The 25,680-nt window shown below is 39.7% G+C and overlaps 1 protein-coding gene and 1 pseudogene across 3 annotated transcripts; one reads left to right on the forward strand and one right to left on the reverse strand.

Annotated features, from left to right (window-relative positions):
• Positions 1–1,882: 1,882 nt before the first annotated feature.
• On the reverse strand, positions 1,883–14,078 carry LOC145420063 (spastin pseudogene; annotated as a pseudogene). Its single transcript, XR_013901355.1, has one exon. The product of XR_013901355.1 is annotated as a spastin pseudogene (transcript).
• Positions 14,079–15,258: 1,180 nt separating this feature from the next.
• Positions 15,259–24,971, forward strand: LOC145420073 (uncharacterized). 2 transcript variants are annotated; one of them, XM_080288820.1, is made up of 3 exons: positions 15,259–15,810; positions 21,990–22,130; positions 22,273–24,971. In XM_080288820.1, the coding sequence occupies exon 3, from the start codon at positions 22,318–22,320 to the stop codon at positions 23,101–23,103; it is 786 nt and encodes a 261-aa protein (XP_080144946.1). In that variant the 5' UTR covers positions 15,259–15,810; positions 21,990–22,130; positions 22,273–22,317; the 3' UTR covers positions 23,104–24,971. The 2 variants fall into 2 exon arrangements, with proteins under 2 accessions (XP_080144946.1, XP_080144945.1); XM_080288819.1 differs by lacking the exon at positions 15,259–15,810 and adding an exon at positions 18,091–18,583.
• The last annotated feature ends 709 nt before the right edge of the window (positions 24,972–25,680 follow it).

Genomic DNA, 25,680 nt, shown 5'->3' on the forward strand with positions numbered 1-25,680 from the left:
ATCATAGTTTGCATTGTTCTGACCAGCAGTGTCCTGCAGCTCCCTGTGAGCACTTAATGAAAGAGGTTATGGTTTAATGTCAGAGCAGAGAACTCACAGTTGTCAAATATGATTTTGCTCTAATATGCACCATGTGGCGCTGTATGTTTTCTGTGATTGGAGGGTAGTGTCACTGCAGCTGTCACCCCAGCCTGCTCTCTGCTCTGCCTCGGGAAAAAAGCAGCAGAGATACAGATGTAATTACTTGACAGAACAGCAACACTGTATGAAAATGTGACAATTTCATAAAACCCACTGCAGCAAGGGTAACAGATGATACAACACACAATACTGTGCACAACTCTTTAGGCACAGATGTTGGCAGCGAAGCATGGTGAAGCATCCCGCTGTTTTAGTTTTTGTTGTTTTGGGGGTTTTTTTGCAGAGAGCATGTCAAAACTAGAGACTAGAACTACAATTAGATCTTTTATCATGCAAAATAATCAGATCGCTTAAGTTCATTCTGTAGCGTGACAATGACCCCAAACAGAGCCAGAGTAATAGCTTCAGAACATGTACTGAATGTGCTTTATTAAAGGGTTTTTATCAGACTGTGATTTACGTTTACTTCACCTTATGTGTTCATTGTTGAGTAAAAGCTATTGATACCAATTATTTTTATACTATATCCTCACTTCACAGTGAGAATCAAAATCTGTTTCTTCTTTCTTTTGTACTAAACATGTTCTCACACTCTGGAGCCATTTTGGTAACATCTCCAGGCACTTATTTGTCCAATTATTTTTAAGCTATATCTATATTAACTTTAATTTCAGTGATCATAAAAGTTATATACTAGAATAAAAACAGTTTTAAAGTTTTAGAATAGAATAGGATAAACCTTTAATACTGCACAGATGAGAAATTTGGGTGTTACCCAGCTCTTATGGCAAGGGGAATATAAAATATAAAATTGAAAAATTTATAAATTATAAAATTTGCTGACTTTGCACCAAAATGGCTCCAGAGTGTGAGAACATGTTTAGTACAAAAGAAAGAAGAAACAGATTTTGGTTCTCACTGTGAAGTGAGGATATAGTATAAAAATAATTGGTATCAATAGCTTTTACTTTTACTTTTACTGTTAGCGCCGGTGTCCTTCTATTATAGTGATACTAAACAAGGCAGGAAATTATATTTTTATTCTACAAAATGAAATGAATGTATCTACTCTGCAGAAGTGTTTGTGAATTTCAACAGATCGATTAGCTTGCTGCATTATATGTATGAACTGCATTTTTATCAGTTGCAGTTTCACCATCTCAGTGCCTAATGCTTCCCTCTTGTGGTGTCATGGTGGTTAGAAATAAATATGATATGTTATATGAAGTATATAATAAAAGCAAAGGCTTCACGTAAAGAGGGATTGGGACAGCTTTTAAGCAGGGTGACCTGCAGTATCCCACTGATTAACAGCCTCAACTGACACGTTCATGATGACTTTTGCTTTGTTCCCATTCCTCAGATCGATTTTCCCTTTATAAGGTTTGCTAAACCAGATGCTATATTTATGCTAAAAGTGGCCATAAAGAGTAAGGTCAGAAGGAGGAAAGGTAATACAGCAATGAAGAATAAAGGCAAAGTCAAAGACCGATTCCAGCTTTAAAAGCTATCTATGTATTTTTTTGTACATAGATTTATATGAAAAAGATGATCTGATTTCTAGCAGCAAAGGGCACATGCAAAAAAGCATTGGCAGGATAAATTCAGTTAAAGGGGAAAATCAGTGCAAAGGTACAGAAAAATACTTATATTAGTTTGGAAATCAACAAGCAAAGAAATCCAGATAGATGTGATTTTTCCCATTCAATAGTACTTTTAATGTTCATAATTAAAAATGCTTTTGATTAATTTTGTCAGTAGGAGTAAAAGTTTGATGATTTTTTTCTCAGTGTTACTGCTCCATTAATAATAAGTGTTTAATAATTAATAATAAGTGAATCCAAGTTTTACCCCAATGTTTCCACCATTCCTCTCACCTAACCCTCATTTCCTCTTCAGGCCTTGCCTTTCAACCACACACACCCTCTACAGCAAATTAACAATATCTGAAAGTCATGTCCTTAAGAAATAAGAGGGGAAAATCGAGTTAAGACCCAACACAGGACCTGAAAGGTGCATCTAGCCCTTCAGCTGATTCATCTACCGTTTGCTGAACCCTTGTCAGAAATTGTTAGAAGAAGAAGAAGCTATTCTTAAGGATGGGAAACTCTTGATTGATGGAATCTTGAATATAGAAAAGTAACAATGGATTTTAATCCACAATGTAATGCCATTGGGAAAGCATGTGATTGGCAAATGCATCATTTTTCAGGATAGCAATGATCCCCAAAATACTGTCAGTACAGTAAAAGCATACCTGGATAGAAAAACATACAATAGAACAGCATCAGTCATGGCTTGGCCTCCCCAGAGCCCAGACCTCAATATTACTGAAGCAGTGTGGGATCATTGTGACACGAGAACGGAACAAAAGGCGGACAACACCCAAAGACGTGCTCTGAATATCCTTCAAGAAGCCTGGAAAACTGTTCCTGTGGAAATGACAAGAAAACTAGAACTGAAGAATAACAGTTACAATGCCAAATATTGACTTTCAAGCTTGTTATATTGTTATAAACTCTATTTTACGTATATTTCCATTTATGTTTGCACATGTTCAATAAAATCATTGCTCCTGAGGCAACGAGGAATGGCTAAAGATTTCTGCCACTACTCCATAACAAACATCAACTAAAAGTGTTTGATAAATGCATTCTATTTGCTTTTTTAAAAATCACAAAGTGAGAGATTTTTTTTCAATTTAAGTGAGCATTATGTTAATGTTTTAAATGTCATGGCATAGGATCAGATCGCTTCAAAGTAAATTATATTTTGAAATGTACAATCCCTTAAACACTGTGTCCTGATCTTGAACTAATAACTACTGAGATCTCAAGTCTACTGCATAATAAGACAAACAGCACCATTTAGAAAATTTCTTTTTATTGCAAGTATTCTTAATGCTTTGATGTTTTGTACAGATTTTCATATTTACAGTGATAATTAGTATTCGTCTAATAAATAATACAACTGAAAGTCATTCTCTAGCCTACATGTTTAAATATTGCACGTGCAAAGTATGTATAATATGTGCTTGTCCAATAGATATGCTGTCTTAGCAGCTATTTACAATGTTACATAAGAAACAAATGTGGGATCCAACCACCATGCTACTAAAGAGACACTGTGCGTTTCCCCTCCAAAGCAAACCCTCCACTTCAGTGATGGAGTCATGCAATTATTCTACTGGGGTGAAGACAGTTTAATTACAGCATCACTGCAATAACAGTATCCATCCAAAAAAAAAAAAACATCAAATAAAATTTTAATTATTTCTAAATAAGAAATTCGTGATAAAACAGTTTTCCAATTAACCACTACATAACAGTAGTGTCTAGTTCTTATTTGGTAGGAAATGTCCACCAGTGCTGTAACGTTTTCAAAAATAATAGTAAAAGAAAAAAAGCATTTTGATGAAAAACTAAACCAGCGTGACCTACTGTACAAGTTTGTTTAGGCTGCTTTTGCAGCAGTGCTCTTTATAAAGTCTCCAGGGTGTGATAGTAATAAATCATCTGTGAATGAAACCTTTTACACGTTTAAAATCACTTTGTCTGCCATAGGCAAGAAATCTGTTCCTATAAATACACCGTTTAATTATGTGTTCGCATTGCAACTGCTGCTCTGCCAGAAGTGTAGGTAGAGCAAAGTCAACCTATACATTATACATATCCTCATATTTGAACATTCAATATCAATATATTTTCCACATATTGTGAATATAACGCTGAGTGTGCAGAGAGGGAGAAACACGCAAACACCGTGACGAGACAAGAGCACGGGCAGTGTGATGTTACTTCACCTCTAGATGGCACTATTGCACAACCTACAACCTTCTGCATCGTTTCACTGGAATGGATGACAAGTACAGTGCAAAAACAATAACAGGAACAAACTGAGTCCGATATGATATACATATTTATGCCAAAAAAAAATGCCCGTTTGATCTTGTGTTTCCATGTAGGAACAGGGAAAAATGTCTATATTGTGTTGTCTGGTTCACCTCGGCAGAGTTCTATGGCTTTGGCAGGAGGGTTGAGAGGAAACAGAAAGGGCCTTTACCGCCTGCACCTGGCATGTTTGTGATGAAGCAGCTGCCTCTACTCCTGCTGAGCCTCCTCCCTGTACCTCTGAACCCGAGTGAGCAGAGAGCACCGACGGTCATGCACACACACAGATACTGTACACTTCAACAGACACTGGAGATACAAATGATGGGCCATTTGCTAAACCTGCAGCACACACTGCTTTCTATGTGAAAGAACCATTCTGTGAGAAAAACTCTACTGCTCATTTGATCTATGACCTCTGAAAAACAGTTCATGATTTCCATTACTATTCAATTATAAAAAAAAAAAAAGTACATTCCCTGGGTTATACAGCACTGATATGCAAAGCTTAATTGTATATCTGTAACTCTAGAACTGCAGTATTTATAGTTTTCTTAGTTTAATATTTCAATTTCATATTCTTCTTCTAAGTATAAAATCCCTTTTGTTATATTTGTCTCATTAATTTAACTGAAATACACTGAAAATTGCTCACAAATTAAGGTTTATGTGTCAATACAAATGCAGGTTTTATTGCTGGGAGCTTCCCGTGATGCACTGACTATTTCTTCTTCCATGACACTAATGTTTTGTCTTTGCTTCATCATTTATGTACTGTACTGTATCCCCAGTTTTCCAGCGAGGGCTGCGTACATTTTGATTGCATTAACGTTTTTATCCAGCCTTTATGTGCAAGCTTGAGCTGCAAAATTCAAATGTAGTTACTGACAGGCCAAAGTGCAACAGGGAAGAGATTAAATGGGATCAAAGGGAGTGGCATTATAAATTCCTTCCTTCCTGAGATTCAAATCCTCCAATCAAAACGGTGCCAGCAATGCAAAGACAGATTTCTTTAAAAGATTGGACACAATAACAAAGTCAGTCGTTTATTTATTAAAGCACTGTTAATAATTTTAGTTGCTGCTATTTCAAATAAATGTTTGGTACAACAAATTTCTCCGTGTTCTGTCTCAGGCTTTATTCGGGCCCTGGTACTAGAGCTATGGTCTGTTCTTGAGTGCAGCAGTGACGACATCAGAGTGGTCCGTCCCAAACCAACTCCCATTGACCCCACAGATAGGAGTTGCATTAAGGTATTGTATGTATGTGCGTGCGTGTGTGTGTGAGAGAGAGAGGGAGAAGGAGAAACTTCCTGGAGCCCACAATGCCCCAATTTTTAGATATCTACATAATAGTACAGACACAGATCTCTTAGAAGTTTTGCTTTTCCATCATGTTTTTAGCTCACTGGTTACAAAGGTGTTTAAATTGATTAAAATTAAATTGATTCCAATTATTATTAACCCAGGACTCAGAATAGTGGTCCATGTGTTGCTGTGATACCAGCAGCCATGTAGAAAATTCACTTGTGAATATTCATATTTAAGAAACTGGCAATAGTGATTTTGTTAACAAGAAAGGCTTTTTGCTGATTGGTTTATGGGTGTCTGGGCAAATAAGCCTTACTTTCATAAGACTGCATTTTTAGTTATGTTTTTGGCAGAATTTCTCTCAGGAAAGCTTCAACAAGCTCCAGCGTGAGCCTGTCTGTGTGTGTCTGATGCTTGGCCTCTGACAGCAGCCAAGTCATCTCTCTCAGAGAGACTAGCCAAGTGAATACGGACAGCCAGTGATGTGTAAACTGTGTCCTGCCACAGGCGACTTTAAAGTCTGCCTTATCAGTGGGTTATACATATATGCTGAGGTCAAAGGAAAACTAAATATACACACACCAGCACTTTGGTGAATTAACTCGAGTCTTTGCTTTAATCTGTGCTAAGTACAGTAGGAGGTTTGGTAGTACATATGAAGATAAGTTCACACATGCACAGAAACATCAGAAGACACATGAAAGTATAGATATTTCTATTTTAGAAAAAAAAATCCATCGTATCTTGTTTTTTTCTTTACGTTTCTTTGAAGCTGTTTAATATAATCTAAGTTGTAGCTCGTTTGTGCAAGTGTCTCTCTTTTTTTCCTTTGATGCTTTTGATGATATGTTTTCCCTGTTCTACCAGACCCAGTGAAAAATGCAGGGAGCTTTCCTGTAGTTTAATATTCTTCAGGCTGCAATAGGTTTCTGCTCAACCACTCTGCTCAGAATATATGTCTTATTCAGTTTTGAGAGTGTGGTAAACCATGTTTTATCTTTGCAATCATAAATTCTTTTTACATTTTGTTTTGCTTTGAATACTACAGATATTATTTGTCATATTATCGGTAGTGTTTGTAGTTGAATAGTGTTATATTATTATTATGTGTTAGGATTTGATCAATCCATGACGTGCACAAATGCATTCACAATGGTCTTTAAAAGCAAATACATTTTTTCTCTCTAACAGCTGCTGTATTTACTTTCCTCTTCAGTCCTTCCTGTACTTGGTCAACCTCCTCTCCTCTTCCCAGTCGGTGTGGCAACTGCTGGGCCGACAGTCTTTGGCCAACAAAAGCGAATACACCCTGAGGGAGATGCCAACCTCCATACCTGTAAGTGTTTTTCTTCTTCTTCTTTTCCACACACTGCAGTTTTTTTTTGTCATCCATCTGAGGGCATGTTTGCACTTTTTATTTGGCCTCCAAACACCACCCACCCATTTGTTTTACTTCAAACGCATTCAAATAAACCCTCTCACACTGAGACTGATATACGTTCTCCACCTTACCCATTGTAAATTTCCACACAGTTTTCGTTTTGCACCCTATCCGGTGCATTCTTGTTCAAAGCCTCTCATTTTACTCCACAGGATTTGATTGACAGACTGATTGCCGTGAATTCGGATGGGAAGATTCATTCTCTCTTCCACTACGAAGAGAGTCACACATTCGGCCTAAGGTGGGATTCATTATTTTTTTCATATTACTTAACATCAGTGGGGAAGTAGACGATATCAGATTATCACCTGGTGACTGCACACACACTTCAGCCTCTGGCAATAGGAGACTGGCATGGTGACGTAATCGGCCTTAAAATGCGGCCTTTAAGGCTGCAGACCCTGAATTGGGATACAGCCTCTGAATCGCTGCATCTTGTAGCTGTGTCGTCTTAAATTGGTCATGTGATTTTGACGCGCCGGCGCGTCCGGCAACCCCAGAGGTTTAACTTAATATTTAAGTGTCTCTTGGTTTTAGACTAGTTGTTTAGTCTAATTTGATGTTTTAAACCAGAAAAGGAAGAAGAGGGCTTAGAATTACAGGTAAGAACTGCTCAGTGGTATGTGATAAACTGTAAATGTAAAGCTTACAGGTCAGTCCTCATGTTTTTAAATCAGATTTTGAGTCTGTACATGGCACATTATGCTTTTGCATGTTGTGAAATGTGCTGCAAAACAAACTGAGGTAAACTAACTGGTTTACTGTGATGGATTTAAAGTGCGTGTGACTGGTGCGCAGTGGCTGTGGTGCTCACGGTCAGAGTTCAGTCACAAAGAGGGTAACAGAGATGAATTTAAAGTTAAGGTGATGGTGCTTAGATTCATTCACAGACTGAAACCTTCACACCAACTTTATCCTGTGTCTCTTAGTTTTAGACTAGTTGTTTAGTCTATTTTGATGTTTTAAACCATATCACAGGGTTTTTACTTCACCATTTACGGGGTTTTAACAAGCAAACAAAAGACAGATCGTGATGTTTGAAAATGTTTTGGAAATATTCTTTAAAGATTAGATGTAAAATACGCAGAGGATAAATTCAATTGGTTTATTAGTTTATTACATAAGTTGAAAAAAAGTTAAACAAGTAAATAAAGAAACAACGTAAAAGAAAAGTAAACAAAACAAATCGGTAAATAAAGGAAAATGGTAATAAGAAGGGGAAAAAAAAGAAAAGAGAAAACCCCAACAATCCCCTCTGAGCAAGCACTAGGCGACAGTGGGGAAGAAAAACTGCCTTTAAACGGGCAGAAACTTCCGGCAGAACCAGGCTCACGAGGGGCAGTCAACTGCCGGGACTGGTTGGGGTGAAAAAAGATGAAGGAGAGAGGGAAGAAGTGTTAGGAGAGAAGGGGAGAGGAGAGGTGAAAATTAAGATGGAACAGAGGTGGAGGGAGACGAGGTGACGTCAGCAGTAGAAAAAATAGAAAGAGTAGAAAAAGCAGGAGTGTCCCTCCTCCAGAAGAAGCGGAAACGTTTTTTCTTCTTTTCCATGAGCTTTTCCACGACCACTTTTTTCTCTAGGATGAGGGTTCTCAACTGATCGGTTGTTTCTTCAACTTCCTTCTCAAGTTTCTGGCATCTTTGCTCCATTTCTTTTAATAGATTGCACTTGTCTGTATTTTGCTGTTGTTTTTCCTTGTGCATCTTTTCTAACTGCTCATTTCTTCTTGTGATTTCTTGAAGCTTACGCTGCAGGTCTTCATTTATTTTCTCTTGTTGCTGCTTTTGTGCAAGCATTTCAGCGTTTTCACACTTCAAGTTGTCTGAGTTCAACAACATCTCATTAATGACCTCTGAGTGTTTTTTCGCCATTTCATTGATCCTACGCTGCATCTTTGAACGTCGTTTTTCCAATACTTCTCCTTCCAGTTCAGGTGTTCTGTCCTTCATTGTATTAATTTGTTCAGTTGTAGATTTCTTCTCTCCAAGTCCTGGAGAATACGTTTTTTTTCTTTTTCCTGTTGCTCTTTCTCTTGAAGAAGCTCTTTATTTTTGCACTCTGTTTCATCCAGCCTGACTGGATTTGGATTTATTGAAGAAGGACCACCAAAATCTTTGTTCTATTTGGTGTACATGTTAAGAGTTGCTGGACTAACAGTTGGTTTGATTTGCTTCAGAGAATCCTCAAAGTCTTTTATCTTAATGTTGCGCACCTCAGCAGCAGCTATAACACGGACTTGTTCTGGTGCCAACTCTCTTATTGGGCCAAGTGCAGCATCTTTGGCTAATGCTGTCAAATCGCTCCCTGAATATCCTTCAGTCACTTTTGCAAGACAGGACAGTTCGTCTTGGCTCAGTGGACTCCCGTGCGTTCCCAAAAGATTTTTCAGCAGCGTAAATCTTGTCTTCTCATCGGGTAAGGTCACATATACTCTTTTTGCAAAGCGCCTTAATATTGCTTCATCGAGCTCCTGGGGCCTGTTCGTTGCTCCCATTACAAGTACTCTGTCATCCTTTCCTGACTGCAACCCGTCAAACTCAATGAGGAACTCAGTTTTTAAACGGCGAGAGGCGTCGTGCTCCCCCTCCCTCCTTTGACAGAGCAAGCCGTCCACTTCATCGATGAAGATTACTGAGGGCTGTCTCTCTCTTGCAACTGCAAAGAGTGCTCGTACGAGCTTCTCGCCTTCTCCCACATATTTGGAGGTCAAACTAGCAGCACTGATGTTGAAGAATGTTGCATTAGACTCTGCAGCAACTGCTTTGGCGAGCATGGTCTTCCCATTTCCTGGTGGGCCAAATAAAAGCAAGCCACGTGCAGGAGCTCTCAGACCAGTAAAGAGATCAGGTCTTAAGGCAGGAAGGATGACAATTTCTTGAAGTGCTTGCTTTGCCAGATCCTGCCCTGCGATGTCATCAAATGACACAGTCGCTCCACTGTATACAATTTCATTTGTAATTAAGCTGACCAGTTTACTGTCCACATTCTTTTTCATATCCCTCTTCGGGGGCTGTTTCACAGCTGCCGGTCTTCCATTCTGAGTTTTTCCCACCCGAGTGGTTTTCTTTGCATCAGTTATTCTTAATGGAGGTCTTACAGAAGTGGAGGGTCTGATGGTGGTGGAAACACCTGCGGGTTGACTTTTAGGAACTGACTTTGGCTTACTTGCAATTGTTTTGGTCGACATTTCTCTTGCGCGACTTCCCCCCTGTTCACAGTCATAACACGGTAAACTAGTCATAAACGAAAACGTTTAGGCTATTTATCGCATTTAAAGGTCTTTCTTTGGGACAACGTCACAGAACACAGAAACGTCACAGGGCTTTGGAGCGTGATGTTACAGAGGTTTACAAATACTTTCAAATATAGCTCTGGTCGAACGTTTGAAGGCTGCGAACAAACTGACTAAAACTTGCTGCTCCTGACCCCTATTTATAGAAAAACTTCAAAGGCTCAAAGGCATGTGCTTGTGACATCATCACATGTCCTTGTGACATCATCACATGTCCTTGTGACATCATCACTCTTCATGAATCAGATTGTCACATGACATTTTAGAATGGGGATGTTTTTTTTTAAACCGTTTTCAAATTTAACCCTCTGTGGTCCAGGGTATAATTGGCCGTTCTTGACTATTTTTGATTTTACCTCTATATTTCACCTTTAAAATATGTTTTTCTTGCCTTATTTGGCACCATTATTTTCAGCACAACCTCAAATATCTGAAATTTGAGTTATTGTTTTCATTTTGGTATACTATATTAGCACAGTTGATCTAAATTAATAACACAATAAATTGTGTGTGCATCTCCTGTTTTGTCATGGTTGTATGTCCCGGTTCGTGACAGGCTGCATGAGCTCATCTGGTGGGAGTGTAGTACTGTAGTATTTCAGGCATAAAAACGTGGTTTTCACAGACCTTGTCACAGGGTCTGAGTCTAAGATTCAAATTGTAAACACACAAACACTCAGGCTTGCTGCAAACCTTAGCTGATCCCCCGTGGGCTTAATTTACTGCCATTGTTTACGCACCATTGTAATTGCTTCTCTAGTTTGGCATTACACTTTAATTATGGAATGTAATTATATTTTGTCTATTTTTAGTTGTGGCATTGTGTTGTAATTAATGAAGGGCCTGCACACTCCAATATCAATTTACAATTTAAATTCTCCACAGCATGTTTAACTACATTATGTTGTGCCTTTCCAGAATCCCAGATTTACTTACACATCTCCCTTTATGATACATTAGTACTACATTTGACCTAAACCTTTTCCATCCTTTTTCCAAACTCTCATTCATTTTTTACCTGATAACCAAAAACTGTGATAGTGAAAGGCTGAAATATTTCTAGGGGTATGAGATTTCTGTGTGTTTTCTGTAGGTGAGCAGCTGCGAGAAGTTTGGCTACGGGGTGATGGTGACACAGGTGGCAGCAACTGCTCCGGGAGTTGTGGCTCTGCACAGTTCAGGTACTATTGCAGTTATTTGGACACAACAAACACTTGTCAGCTGTGATGCTTAAGGCTTATATTATAAGTTGTTGTTGTTGTTTTTGTGTTGTCGGTATAAAGGAGACTTAAGGCAGCTTAGGGAGAAATGTATTTGTCAAACCGTTTTTGTTTGGGTAAGAAAGAGTAAGAAGAGGCGTTCTTTTTTGATAAATGGATTCACATATCAGTTGTATACTGATACTAGGTTTATCCATATGCAAAAGGCTCCAGGAAATACCGTACTCTTGTCAAAAGAGGTCAAAAAATGAAGCTAGTGAACAAATATTTTAATCCTGCATTCTTTCTATTGGCTAGAAGGGGCGACTCAACTGGTTATGGGAAAAGAAGTCTGATTACTTATCAGCCCTTCGCTTATAACAGCACCGCTGCGTTCTGAAACCTATTCTCTCCTATGACTTTACCCACGCAAGAACAGTTCCCTGCTGTGTTGAGCAGCGCTGGCTGTGGAGCACTCATGTGTTCCATGATGTGACATATGTTTGTGCCATCGATAAAAAGGCAGACTGACAGAAAGAAGGATGACCTCAAAAAGTGATATAGTCCAGACAGAGCTTACAAATGATGGGCCATTTGCTAAACCTGCAGCACACACTGCTTTCTATTAAATACTGCACGTGCAAAGTATGTATAATATGTGCTTGTCCAATAGATATGCTGTCTTAGCAGCTATTTACAATGTTACATAAGAAACAAATGTGGGATCCAACCACCATGCTACTAAAGAGACACTGTGCGTTTCCCCTCCAAAGCAAACCCTCCACTTCAGTGATGGAGTCATGCAATTATTCTACTGGGGTGAAGACAGTTTAATTACAGCATCACTGCAATAACAGTATCCATCCAAAAAAAAAAAAAACATCAAATAAAATTTTAATTATTTCTAAATAAGAAATTCGTGATAAAACAGTTTTCCAATTAACCACTACATAACAGTAGTGTCTAGTTCTTATTTGGTAGGAAATGTCCACCAGTGCTGTAACGTTTTCAAAAATAATAGTAAAAGAAAAAAAGCATTTTGATGAAAAACTAAACCAGCGTGACCTACTGTACAAGTTTGTTTAGGCTGCTTTTGCAGCAGTGCTCTTTATAAAGTCTCCAGGGTGTGATAGTAATAAATCATCTGTGAATGAAACCTTTTACACGTTTAAAATCACTTTGTCTGCCATAGGCAAGAAATCTGTTCCTATAAATACACCGTTTAATTATGTGTTCGCATTGCAACTGCTGCTCTGCCAGAAGTGTAGGTAGAGCAAAGTCAACCTATACATTATACATATCCTCATATTTGAACATTCAATATCAATATATTTTCCACATATTGTGAATATAACGCTGAGTCCTGCCTGACAGCACATTCCCATGAGTGTGCAGAGAGGGAGAAACACGCAAACACCGTGACGAGACAAGAGCACGGGCAGTGTGATGTTACTTCACCTCTAGATGGCACTATTGCACAACCTACAACCTTCTGCATCGTTTCACTGGAATGGATGACAAGTACAGTGCAAAAACAATAACAGGAACAAACTGAGTCCGATATGATATACATATTTATGCCAAAAAAAAATGCCCGTTTGATCTTGTGTTTCCATGTAGGAACAGGGAAAAATGTCTATATTGTGTTGTCTGGTTCACCTCGGCAGAGTTCTATGGCTTTGGCAGGAGGGTTGAGAGGAAACAGAAAGGGCCTTTACCGCCTGCACCTGGCATGTTTGTGATGAAGCAGCTGCCTCTACTCCTGCTGAGCCTCCTCCCTGTACCTCTGAACCCGAGTGAGCAGAGAGCACCGACGGTCATGCACACACACAGATACTGTACACTTCAACAGACACTGGAGATACAAATGATGGGCCATTTGCTAAACCTGCAGCACACACTGCTTTCTATGTGAAAGAACCATTCTGTGAGAAAAACTCTACTGCTCATTTGATCTATGACCTCTGAAAAACAGTTCATGATTTCCATTACTATTCAATTATAAAAAAAAAAAAAGTACATTCCCTGGGTTATACAGCACTGATATGCAAAGCTTAATTGTATATCTGTAACTCTAGAACTGCAGTATTTATAGTTTTCTTAGTTTAATATTTCAATTTCATATTCTTCTTCTAAGTATAAAATCCCTTTTGTTATATTTGTCTCATTAATTTAACTGAAATACACTGAAAATTGCTCACAAATTAAGGTTTATGTGTCAATACAAATGCAGGTTTTATTGCTGGGAGCTTCCCGTGATGCACTGACTATTTCTTCTTCCATGACACTAATGTTTTGTCTTTGCTTCATCATTTATGTACTGTACTGTATCCCCAGTTTTCCAGCGAGGGCTGCGTACATTTTGATTGCATTAACGTTTTTATCCAGCCTTTATGTGCAAGCTTGAGCTGCAAAATTCAAATGTAGTTACTGACAGGCCAAAGTGCAACAGGGAAGAGATTAAATGGGATCAAAGGGAGTGGCATTATAAATTCCTTCCTTCCTGAGATTCAAATCCTCCAATCAAAACGGTGCCAGCAATGCAAAGACAGATTTCTTTAAAAGATTGGACACAATAACAAAGTCAGTCGTTTATTTATTAAAGCACTGTTAATAATTTTAGTTGCTGCTATTTCAAATAAATGTTTGGTACAACAAATTTCTCCGTGTTCTGTCTCAGGCTTTATTCGGGCCCTGGTACTAGAGCTATGGTCTGTTCTTGAGTGCAGCAGTGACGACATCAGAGTGGTCCGTCCCAAACCAACTCCCATTGACCCCACAGATAGGAGTTGCATTAAGGTATTGTATGTATGTGCGTGCGTGTGTGTGTGAGAGAGAGGGAGAAGGAGAAACTTCCTGGAGCCCACAATGCCCCAATTTTTAGATATCTACATAATAGTACAGACACAGATCTCTTAGAAGTTTTGCTTTTCCATCATGTTTTTAGCTCACTGGTTACAAAGGTGTTTAAATTGATTAAAATTAAATTGATTCCAATTATTATTAACCCAGGACTCAGAATAGTGGTCCATGTGTTGCTGTGATACCAGCAGCCATGTAGAAAATTCACTTGTGAATATTCATATTTAAGAAACTGGCAATAGTGATTTTGTTAACAAGAAAGGCTTTTTGCTGATTGGTTTATGGGTGTCTGGGCAAATAAGCCTTACTTTCATAAGACTGCATTTTTAGTTATGTTTTTGGCAGAATTTCTCTCAGGAAAGCTTCAACAAGCTCCAGCGTGAGCCTGTCTGTGTGTGTCTGATGCTTGGCCTCTGACAGCAGCCAAGTCATCTCTCTCAGAGAGACTAGCCAAGTGAATACGGACAGCCAGTGATGTGTAAACTGTGTCCTGCCACAGGCGACTTTAAAGTCTGCCTTATCAGTGGGTTATACATATATGCTGAGGTCAAAGGAAAACTAAATATACACACACCAGCACTTTGGTGAATTAACTCGAGTCTTTGCTTTAATCTGTGCTAAGTACAGTAGGAGGTTTGGTAGTACATATGAAGATAAGTTCACACATGCACAGAAACATCAGAAGACACATGAAAGTATAGATATTTCTATTTTAGAAAAAAAAATCCATCGTATCTTGTTTTTTTCTTTACGTTTCTTTGAAGCTGTTTAATATAATCTAAGTTGTAGCTCGTTTGTGCAAGTGTCTCTCTTTTTTTCCTTTGATGCTTTTGATGATATGTTTTCCCTGTTCTACCAGACCCAGTGAAAAATGCAGGGAGCTTTCCTGTAGTTTAATATTCTTCAGGCTGCAATAGGTTTCTGCTCAACCACTCTGCTCAGAATATATGTCTTATTCAGTTTTGAGAGTGTGGTAAACCATGTTTTACCTTTGCAATCATAAATTCTTTTTACATTTTGTTTTGCTTTGAATACTACAGATATTATTTGTCATATTATCGGTAGTGTTTGTAGTTGAATAGTGTTATATTATTATTATGTGTTAGGATTTGATCAATCCATGACGTGCACAAATGCATTCACAATGGTCTTTAAAAGCAAATACATTTTTTCTCTCTAACAGCTGCTGTATTTACTTTCCTCTTCAGTCCTTCCTGTACTTGGTCAACCTCCTCTCCTCTTCCCAGTCGGTGTGGCAACTGCTGGGCCGACAGTCTTTGGCCAACAAAAGCGAATACACCCTGAGGGAGATGCCAACCTCCATACCTGTAAGTGTTTTTCTTCTTCTTCTTTTCCACACACTGCAGTTTTTTTTTGTCATCCATCTGAGGGCATGTTTGCACTTTTTATTTGGCCTCCAAACACCACCCACCCATTTGTTTTACTTCAAACGCATTCAAATAAACCCTCTCACACTGAGACTGATATACGTTCTCCACCTTACCCATTGTAAATTTCCACACAGTTTTCGTTTTGCACCCTATCCGGTGCATTCTTGTTCAAAGCCTCTCATTTTACTCCACAGGATTTGATTGACAGACTGATTGCCGTGAATTCGGATGGGAAGATTCATTCTCTCTTCCACTACGAAGAGAGTCACACATTCGGCCTAAGGTGGGATTCATTTTTTTTTTCATATTACTTAACATCAGTGGGGAAGTAGACGATATCAGATTATCACCTGGTGACTGCACACACACTTCAGCCTCTGGCAATAGGAGACTGGCATGGTGACGTAATCGGCCTTAAAATGCGGCCTTTAAGGCTGCAGACCCTGAATTGGGATACAGCCTCTGAATCGCTGCATCTTGTAGCTGTGTCGTCTTAAATTGGTCATGTGATTTTGACGCGCCGGCGCGTCCGGCAACCCCAGAGGTTTAACTTAATATTTAAGTGTCTCTTGGTTTTAGACTAGTTGTTTAGTCTAATTTGATGTTTTAAACCAGAAAAGGAAGAAGAGGGCTTAGAATTACAGGTAAGAACTGCTCAGTGGTATGTGATAAACTGTAAATGTAAAGCTTACAGGTCAGTCCTCATGTTTTTAAATTAGATTTTGAGTCTATACATGGCACATTATGCTTTTGCATGTTGTGAAATGTGCTGCAAAACAAACTGAGGTAAACTAACTGGTTTACTGTGATGGATTTAAAGTGTGTGTGACTGGTGCGCAGTGGCTGTGGTGCTCACGGTCAGAGTTCAGTCACAAAGAGGGTAACAGAGATGAATTTAAAGTTAAGGTGATGGTGCTTAGATTCATTCACAGACTGAAACCTTCACACCAACTTTATCCTGTGTCTCTTAGTTTTAGACTAGTTGTTTAGTCTATTTTGATGTTTTAAACCATATCACAGGGTTTTTACTTCACCATTTACGGGGTTTTAACAAGCAAACAAAAGACAGATCGTGATGTTTGAAAATGTTTTGGAAATATTCTTTAAAGATTAGATGTAAAATACGCAGAGGATAAATTCAATTGGTTTATTAGTTTATTACATAAGTTGAAAAAAAGTTAAACAAGTAAATAAAGAAACAACATAAAAGAAAAGTAAACAAAACAAATCGGTAAATAAAGGAAAATGGTAATAAGAAGGGAAAAAAAAAGAAAAGAGAAAACCCCAACAATCCCCTCTGAGCAAGCACTAGGCGACAGTGGGGAAGAAAAACTGCCTTTAAACGGGCAGAAACTTCCGGCAGAACCAGGCTCACGAGGGGCAGTCAACTGCCGGGACTGGTTGGGGTGAAAAAAGATGAAGGAGAGAGGGAAGAAGTGTTAGGAGAGAAGGGGAGAGGAGAGGTGAAAATTAAGATGGAACAGAGGTGGAGGGAGACGAGGTGACGTCAGCAGTAGAAAAAATAGAAAAAGTAGAAAAAGCAGGAGTGTCCCTCCTCCAGAAGAAGCGGAAACGTTTTTTCTTCTTTTCCATGAGCTTTTCCACGACCACTTTTTTCTCTAGGATGAGGGTTCTCAACTGATCGGTTGTTTCTTCAACTTCCTTCTCAAGTTTCTGGCATCTTTGCTCCATTTCTTTTAATAGATTGCACTTGTCTGTATTTTGCTGTTGTTTTTCCTTGTGCATCTTTTCTAACTGCTCATTTCTTCTTGTGATTTCTTGAAGCTTACGCTGCAGGTCTTCATTTATTTTCTCTTGTTGCTGCTTTTGTGCAAGCATTTCAGCGTTTTCACACTTCAAGTTGTCTGAGTCCTGGAGAATACGTTTTTTTTCTTCTTCCTGTTGCTCTTTCTCTTGAAGAAGCTCTTTTTTTTTGCACTCTGTTTCATCCAGCCTGACTTTCAGCACTTCGTATTTTTTCTTTATGCCTTTGAGTTGGTCCTGCATTTGTGTGACCCCTTCCTTTTTCTGTCCGAGGATTTGTGCAGTTTGTTCCATAGCTTCATCAAGCGTTCCTTGGAGCGCCTGATTCTTTTGCTCCATGTTTTGGAGATCCCTTTGCATCTCCCCAATAGTAGCATTCGCGCGTTGAAGCTGGGCAGACGTTTCTTTTAATTCAGCACTCTTTGTCTTGTTTTCCTTCATCAGGAACAAAATCTTCTGTCGTGCTTCACCAAACTTTCCTTCCCAGGCCTCACTAATAATTTTTGTGTAAGGCTGGCGTTGCTGTTGTTTTTCCAGCTCTTGATTTCGTGCTTCCAATTGTCTGCACTTCTCCTCCAGTTGAAGCTTCTCTTCTTCAATTTGTTTAATTTTTGCATGTAGGTCGGAGTTTTCCTGTAATGTCCTTTGGACTGATGAGGCACCAATGGATCGTGTCATATCAGGCTTCCCTCTTGAAGTGAGTGGCCGGCCAGACCTCGAAGGAGAGGCAGCAAGATTGTTTATTCTTTGTTGGCATTTTCGTGGATACATTTTTAATCCTGTGCACAGTGACTCTGAAGAGGTTTACAAATACTTTCAAATATAGCTCTGGTCGAACGTTTGAAGGCTGCGAACAAACTGACTAAAACTTGCTGCTCCTGACCCCTATTTATAGAAAAGGCTCAAAGGCATGTGCTTGTGACATCATCACATGTCCTTGTGACATCATCACATGTCCTTGTGACATCATCACTCTTCATGAATCAGATTGTCACATGACATTTTAGAATGCGCCCCCTGCCGCCATCACAGTAGGCCAGACAAAGGATACAGCTTCAGCTATGGTGGTACGTGTGTAGTCGGTTGCAATGTTAGATCTCACGATCGTGAAGGCAAGAAACTGGATTAATCTTTTAATCGTTTTCCATCCTGGCGGCAACGTGAGGGATCCCATGTATCCGATATCACCAAACAAAGACGCCAGGCATGGATTGCAGCGGTGAGACGAGCGGATATCGAGTTCCGTGCAATCCCCAGCTTTTTGTTGGTTTGCTCGCGGCATTTTCTCTCCGGTGAGTTCTAAAGTAATTCATATCACTATCCGATTGTTGAGTCTGACGTCACTAGCCGTGTCTGGGCCTAAACTCTGCTGCAGGTCCATATATCAAATGATCACTGTGGCATTACTGAGAGTTAAAACACTGTCTTAAGTCTTTCATCTTTAATAAAATTATCAGCGTTCTGCTCTACCAGGTGTAACAACTGAGTTAAACATCCAGGCATCCATGACAATGGAATTTATGACATATGAGTTAGAAGTTAGCAGCAAGTTAGCTCGCTAGCTTCTATCTAAATACAATATAGCATGTCCTGACTGCGGGGTTTTGGAAACAAATTAAAACGTACAGCTTTCTTATCACTTCCAACATAAATGAAGACAGAAAACTAAACAGCAGTGACAGTGGCTGCAAATTTTACCAGGGTTTTAGTCAAATGCCCCCCTGTGATTTTACCTGCACCCTGCGATTTGATTTTTAGTTATTTTAACAGCAAACTGAAGAAAAGCCTTGACTCCGTTGCTCCACTCACCACCAAAAAGATTAACGTAAAACATGCATCACCCTGGAGAAACGAAGAAGTCAAAAAACTCAAAAGAAATTGCAGGGCAGCAGAAAGGAGATGGAGGAAAAATAAAAATAATATCAACCATCAAATATTTTCCGAGCAATTTAAAATGTACAATAATACATTAAGGAAGTCAAGAAATTCATACTTCGCCAAAATAATCAGTATTAACAAAAATAATCCCAAGGTCCTCTTTTCCACCATAGATCATTTATTTAACCCTGATTTTAACAGCTCCCAAAGAACCCCCACAGACTCGCTCTGTGAGCAGTTTGCAGACCACTTCAGGGGAAAGATCAGCGCCATCAGATCTGATATTTTATCTAATCGCGATATGATTGTAAACACATCTGAGGGCTCGATTGTACCTGAGGAGACACTGGACAGCTTTGTCCTGGTTAATGCTGAGAACTTTCAGAAGGTTTTCTCCACAGTGAGACCCACCACATGTCTTTTAGATCCAATCCCCTCTTCACTCTTTAAAACACTTTATGGATTTTTTGAGGCTGAGCTTTTATACATGATGAATTGCTCTCTTCAGTTGGGTGTCTTCCCTGCTGCCTTTAAAACGGCGGTGGTGAGGCCCCTTCTGAAGAAGAGCAATTTGGATTGTAATGATTTTAATAACTACAGACCTGTATCCAACTTACCATTTTTAAGTAAAGTCTTAGAAAAACTTGTTTTTACTCAGATTACTGATTTTCTCAATGATAGACAGATCCTGGAGATATTCCAGTCTGGATTTAGGGTGAACCACAGCACAGAGACGGCTCTCCTAAAGGTTTTAAATGATCTTAGATGTAACTGGGACGCCCAAAAGCTCTCAGTCCTGGTGCTGCTGGATCTAAGCGCAGCCTTTGATACAGTAGACCACGCTATTCTTTTAAACAGACTAAAACACATGGTGGGCCTCTCTGGTGCTGTACACAACTGGTTCACTTCCTATCTCTCTGACAGATCTTTTATGGTGAGTATGGATACATGCTCCTCTAAGATCCATAAAATGACATGTGGTGTGCCTCAAGGGTCGGTTCTAGGCCCTGTACTTTTTAATTTGTATATGTTGCCTCTCGGCAGTGTCATCAGGAGGCATGGAGTGAACTTCCACAGTTACGCTGATGACACGCAGCTGTACATCTCCGTGTCTCCTGATGACACCAGACCAATGGATGCCCTTTTTAACTGTATCTTGGATATAAGATCTTGGATGGCAGAAAACTTTTTACAGCTTAACCAGGACAAAACTGAAGTTTTAATTGTCGGTCCTGAAGCTCAGAGAGAGAAACTCTTGTCTAAATTAGAGGCATTTTCACTATGTCCTTCGCTACAAGTGAAAAACCTGGGTGTTATTTTTGACTCTGAGCTTGGTTTTATCCCACATGTTAAACATGTAACCAAAATTGGATTTTATCATCTAAAAAATATAGCCAGAGTCCGCCCTATTCTCTCTCGGGCCAACACGGAGATGCTGATGCATGCTTTTATTGCCAGTCGCATTGATTACTGTAATGCCCTGCTCTCTGGTCTTCCTAAGAAGAATATTTCAACTTTACAACTCTTGCAAAACTCGGCAGCTCGTGTGCTGACGAAGACCAGAGGGCGGGCCCACATTACACCGGTTTTAGAATCGCTGCATTGGCTCCCCGTGTGTTTCAGGATCGATTTTAAAGTTCTTTTATTGGTTTTTAAATGTCTTAATGGTCTTGGGCCTTCTTATCTCTCAGATCTGCTTTTACCATACGAACCCTCGCGGACCCTGAGGTCCTCTGGTACTGGCCTTTTGATTGTCCCTAAAGTCAGGACACATACTCACGGAGAGGCAGCTTTTCAGTGGTATGGTCCTCGTCTGTGGAACAGCCTGCCGGAGGAGCTCAGGGCCGCAGAGAACGTACATGTTTTTAAGAACAGGCTCAAGACCCACCTTTTTAATTTAGCTTTTACTTAGCGTTTATTTATTTTTTATGCTTATTTATTCTATCCTGTTATTCTATTATTAATTTAGGATTTACCTAATATTTTTTGATTTTATTCTTATTCATTTTTTAATCTTCTTACTCTATTTATATTTATATTTATATTGTATCCTGTTCTTATTTATTTTATCATTTTACCCTGTATATATCGTATTGCGTCATATCTCCAGTGTTTCCTCGGAGGGCGCTCTCTGCACCGGGGCTGTTATTGACCGTGGCTGCTGGTCTCTGGGGTCCTCTCAGCCTGGTTGGGGGGCTCCTTGGCCTCCCTCCGGCTGTGTGCCCAGCCCGGAGGCTGCGGTCTGTGACCGGCTCCCGGTGCAGACGGCTCTCTGTTATAATGTTTCCTCACTTGGCTCATGCGAGCCCAGCCCAATTTTTACTCTTTAAGTGTGCGCGTGTGTGTATGTGTGTGTGTGGGTGGGGGTGGGGGGATATATGTGTATTGAGAGTGTGGGGAGTGAGTTGGAGGGTGGGGTGGGCTGCTTTTAACTATGTAAAGCACTTTGTGCTACATTTTTTCTGTATGAAAAGTGCTTTATAAATAAAGCTTGATTGATTGATTTGTAGGGTTACTGAAGTTGGGCTAGCTGGTATATAATGATGTGCTACGTGACCGCTAGTAACACAGCTATGTTAGCACAATATAAACACGCTAACTTTTTTTCCACTCGATAAAAGTTAACGTGAGTGTTCTCGGTGGTCAGGAACAAATGTAATCGCATGGCAGGATGCTGTAAAAGGACCAAACCAAAAGGCTTTTAGTGGGGTTTTTTTCAATGCGCTGCGGTCATAGATAATGAGATAAAACATGCTAATGTGTGATGCTGCAGAACCACGTCATGTCGACTGAGTAGCTTTTGATTTGGCATTATTGCAGGCAAACCAGCATATGAAATGGATGTAACAAATCCAGACTGGGCACCAACACTGCACATGGGGCACGACGACAAACCTGTGTCAGACTCGGACCGGCACGCAAGGCGTATGCAACGGAAGCGAAAAAGAGCACCCATTGCAGGTAAACACCCCCCTCTGAAAACATACTAAATTGCTCTTATGGTACACTAATCCGCACATAACTTAAAGATGAATCACACACCTGTCATTGGAATATTGGTGTACATTAACCTTAAGTCTATGCACTATTTTTTATCTTACAGGCTTGATGATCGATGAAGGTCTGACAGAAGAACAACAACCATGTCATGGAGGCAGTGGACAGCAGTTGTGTTGGACAAGTGGAGGTTGACGTACCAGCTGCAAATGTGGACAGTGGTGATGGGAGTGACAGCGTCACGGAAGCTGAAGGGCAGACGAAGGACTGTGTGTGCAGTCAACAGGGCAGAGCAGAAATAAACCGGCTGTTGGAGGAGAACAGACTGCTTCGAGCACAGTTGCAAAAGACAGAGCTGAATGAAACTTTCTTAAAGGACGATACCGAAAAAGTAAGATATTACACTGGACTATATTGTTATGCAGTCTTAATGTCCCTCTTCAACACTGTCAAAGATTTCCTGCCAATACCGAAGAAACTGACAGGTTTCCAAATGCTCTTACTCACACTAATGCGTCTGAGACTTGATCTTCCAGTCCAGCATCTTTGTCATCTATTCCATGTGTCGCACAAAACACTGTCTTCTGTCTTCACCGATACCATTGATGTTTTGTATGCCCACTTAGGAGCACTGGTGCACTGGCCTGAGAGGCACTGTCTGCAGGCGACAATGCCTCCACAGTTTACTGAAACTTTTGGAAAACGAGTAGCAATCATTGTTGACTGTTTTGAGATTCGAACAGAAAGACCATCTAATTTAAAGGCACGCGCACAAACATACTCTCATTACAAGGGTACACAGACCATAAAATACCTCATCGGGATTACACCCCATGGAGCTATTTCTTTCATTTCCAGGGGATGGGGGGTCGTGCATAGAGCAGGGCGATATGGCCAAAAATATTTATCACGATATATATTTGAAAATTTGCGATAACGATATAACCGACGATATAATTGATGCGAGACAAAATACAACTCCACAACATTACTAGCGCAAAAAGACAACCTTCCATTTATTTTCACCTAAACAAGAAGCTGGTTTTTATGTACATTAAAGCTTTATAAAAATGTAACAGTGCAAATGCAAATTCCTTGCTGAAAGTTTAACCAAAAGGCATTTCCAGTAGAAATGGGCTGACATATCCTGAGCATAACCATGTATAATATCCACTGAAGTTAAAAAGAGGTGCTTTGCAACATTAAACTGCAGTGTGCAGTACGCATTTTTCGGACCATAAGGTGCACGGGATTATAAGGCACATTAAGCGAAACAAAGCAGTCAGATAAATCAAACTTTATTAAACTCATTCTTCTTGCTTCCTCCACTTCTGTACCATTGATTCATTAATGTTGAATTCTCTGGCAGCTGCTCTATTCCCATGTTGTTGCAGTATATTAATGACTAACCTGGTATTGTGGATAGATTATCTCAGTTGTTCTCCTGACTGAAGTTTGGTCCGTTTACAGCATCCTGCCATGCGATTGCATTTGTCTCTAACCATGAAGAACCTTCACGTTAACTTTTATAAGTGGAAAAGTGTTAGTGTTCGTCCTCCAGCTTCACTGTTTATGTTATGCTAACATAGCTGTGTCGCTAGCGATCACGTAGCACATCATTATATACCAGCTAGCCCAACTTCAGTAACCCTACAAACGTCACTGCTGTTTAGTTTCCTGTCTTCATTTATGTTGGAAGTGATAGCAGAGCTGTACGTTTGATTTTTTTCAGAAATCTCTCAGTCAGAACATGCTAAATCATGCTTAGGTAACTAGCGAAACTAGCGAGCTAACTTCCGCTAGCTTCCTGCTAACTTCTAACTCCATTAAATGTAATAACTTTTTGTTTTCATGGAAGTTAAACTTTATAGTTACACCTGGTAAAGCAGCAATGCTGATCGTTTTACTAAAGATGAAAGAATTTAGACAGTTTTTAACTCTCAGTGATGCTGCAGTGTTGTTTGACCTGAAGCATACGGAGTTTAGGACCCAGATTACTCCCAGATTTAAGAGCATCTTAGTCCGACAAATACGACAATAACGACGACCGCTTGCATGTTCTGCAAAAAAATGTGCTTTGTCGTGTATCTGACAGACAAACACCAAACCAGTTCCACATCACGGAAGTTGCACCATTTTTACAAACCAATTCTGGTTCATCTGTTTCACTCAACAATCGGCCATGTGCGTATGAAAACAAAGGCACTGCGCATGCGCGTTTTACTCCCATTCTATCGCGATATTTCATTTTCCTATCGTTGCCTAACATTATACCGGTATTACCGTGAATGGTATAATATGGCCCAGCCCTAGTCGTGCATCAGATAAACACATCATAGAGAGATGTGGCATTCTTCAAAAGCTGTTACCAGGGGACGTAGTATTGGCTGACAGAGGCTTTGACATCAGAGATGCTGTAGGAATGATGTGTGCGGAGGTCAAGATTCCAGCTTTCACAAAAGGCTACTGTCAACTTGATGCAAGGGACGTTGAACAAACGAGAGCAATTGCCCACCTGAGAATTCATGTTGAGCGAGTAATAGGTAGTTTGCGCAACAAGTTCAAAATGTTACACACAGTCTGATTACTCTTATCATGTGAGGCTGAAGACACAACACTTCTTGATAAGATCGTTAAGGTTTGCTGTGTTTTTGTTAATATGTGCCCCAGTGTTGTTGTCAAACCAGGGCCAAATGACACTTGCTCCTGTTGAGTATTCTTAAAGCTGTTCTTTTGGATGTACTGTACATTGTAAATAGTTGTACTTTGTGTGAAGTTGTTTTAATAAAACAAAAAAGAATAGTATATTTGTTTGTTTTTCTTTATTATAGATCTATTCACATGTACACAGCAATCACATAAAAATGAAATGCAAACTATTTACATCGCACCACACAGCTGTCATCAATCTTTAACACTGGCAGTCCCAGGCTTCTACCTTTCTACCTTTAAAACCCGCCACCAGCCAAATGGCTGGTAGGCTTTTAGCTAAGCTTTAGCTTCAGGCAAGTGGAAGCTAAATTGGCTAGTCATTCATATGTAAATTGGGTTGTTACCTGGGAATTCTGGAGGGAGGGGAGTGGGGGTGTGTGGATGAGGGGGTGGGGGAGCTGCTAAAAGCGGTGAGCTTCCTTTTGTTTCATCTTGATGCATTCTCAATCATCCAGGGAAACAAATCTCCAAAAGTCACCAACTTGGAGTGTTTCAGTTTGCCATCTTAGGGAGAAATCAACACACATGGGTGTATGTCCTTTGTTGCTGAGATTTATTGATAAAAACAGTACAAAAAATCAACCATTTGTACACATTTTTACAAATAATTATAAAAAGTGAGTGAGTACATTTCAACATTTTCAGCAATCACTCACAATCCTGGCACTGCCATGGTATCTGTAGTCTGCATTTACCTTGGCTTGGCTTCCTGATCAATTGTCCACTACCAAAAGGAAGCCAAGCCCTGTGATCACACCTTGTTTTGTTGTAAAGGGTGGCAGGGCTTGGCTTCCTTTTGGTA

This window comes from Astatotilapia calliptera, chromosome 14 (genome assembly GCF_964374335.1).
Source record: "Astatotilapia calliptera chromosome 14, fAstCal68.1, whole genome shotgun sequence".
NCBI classification, from domain to species: Eukaryota; Metazoa; Chordata; class Actinopteri; order Cichliformes; family Cichlidae; genus Astatotilapia; species Astatotilapia calliptera.

Bases quoted from the DNA above. Each gene is read 5' to 3' on its own strand.
- LOC145420073 (XM_080288820.1), top strand. From the start codon at position 22,318: ATGGAGGCAGTGGACAGCAGTTGTGTTGGACAAGTGGAGGTTGACGTA.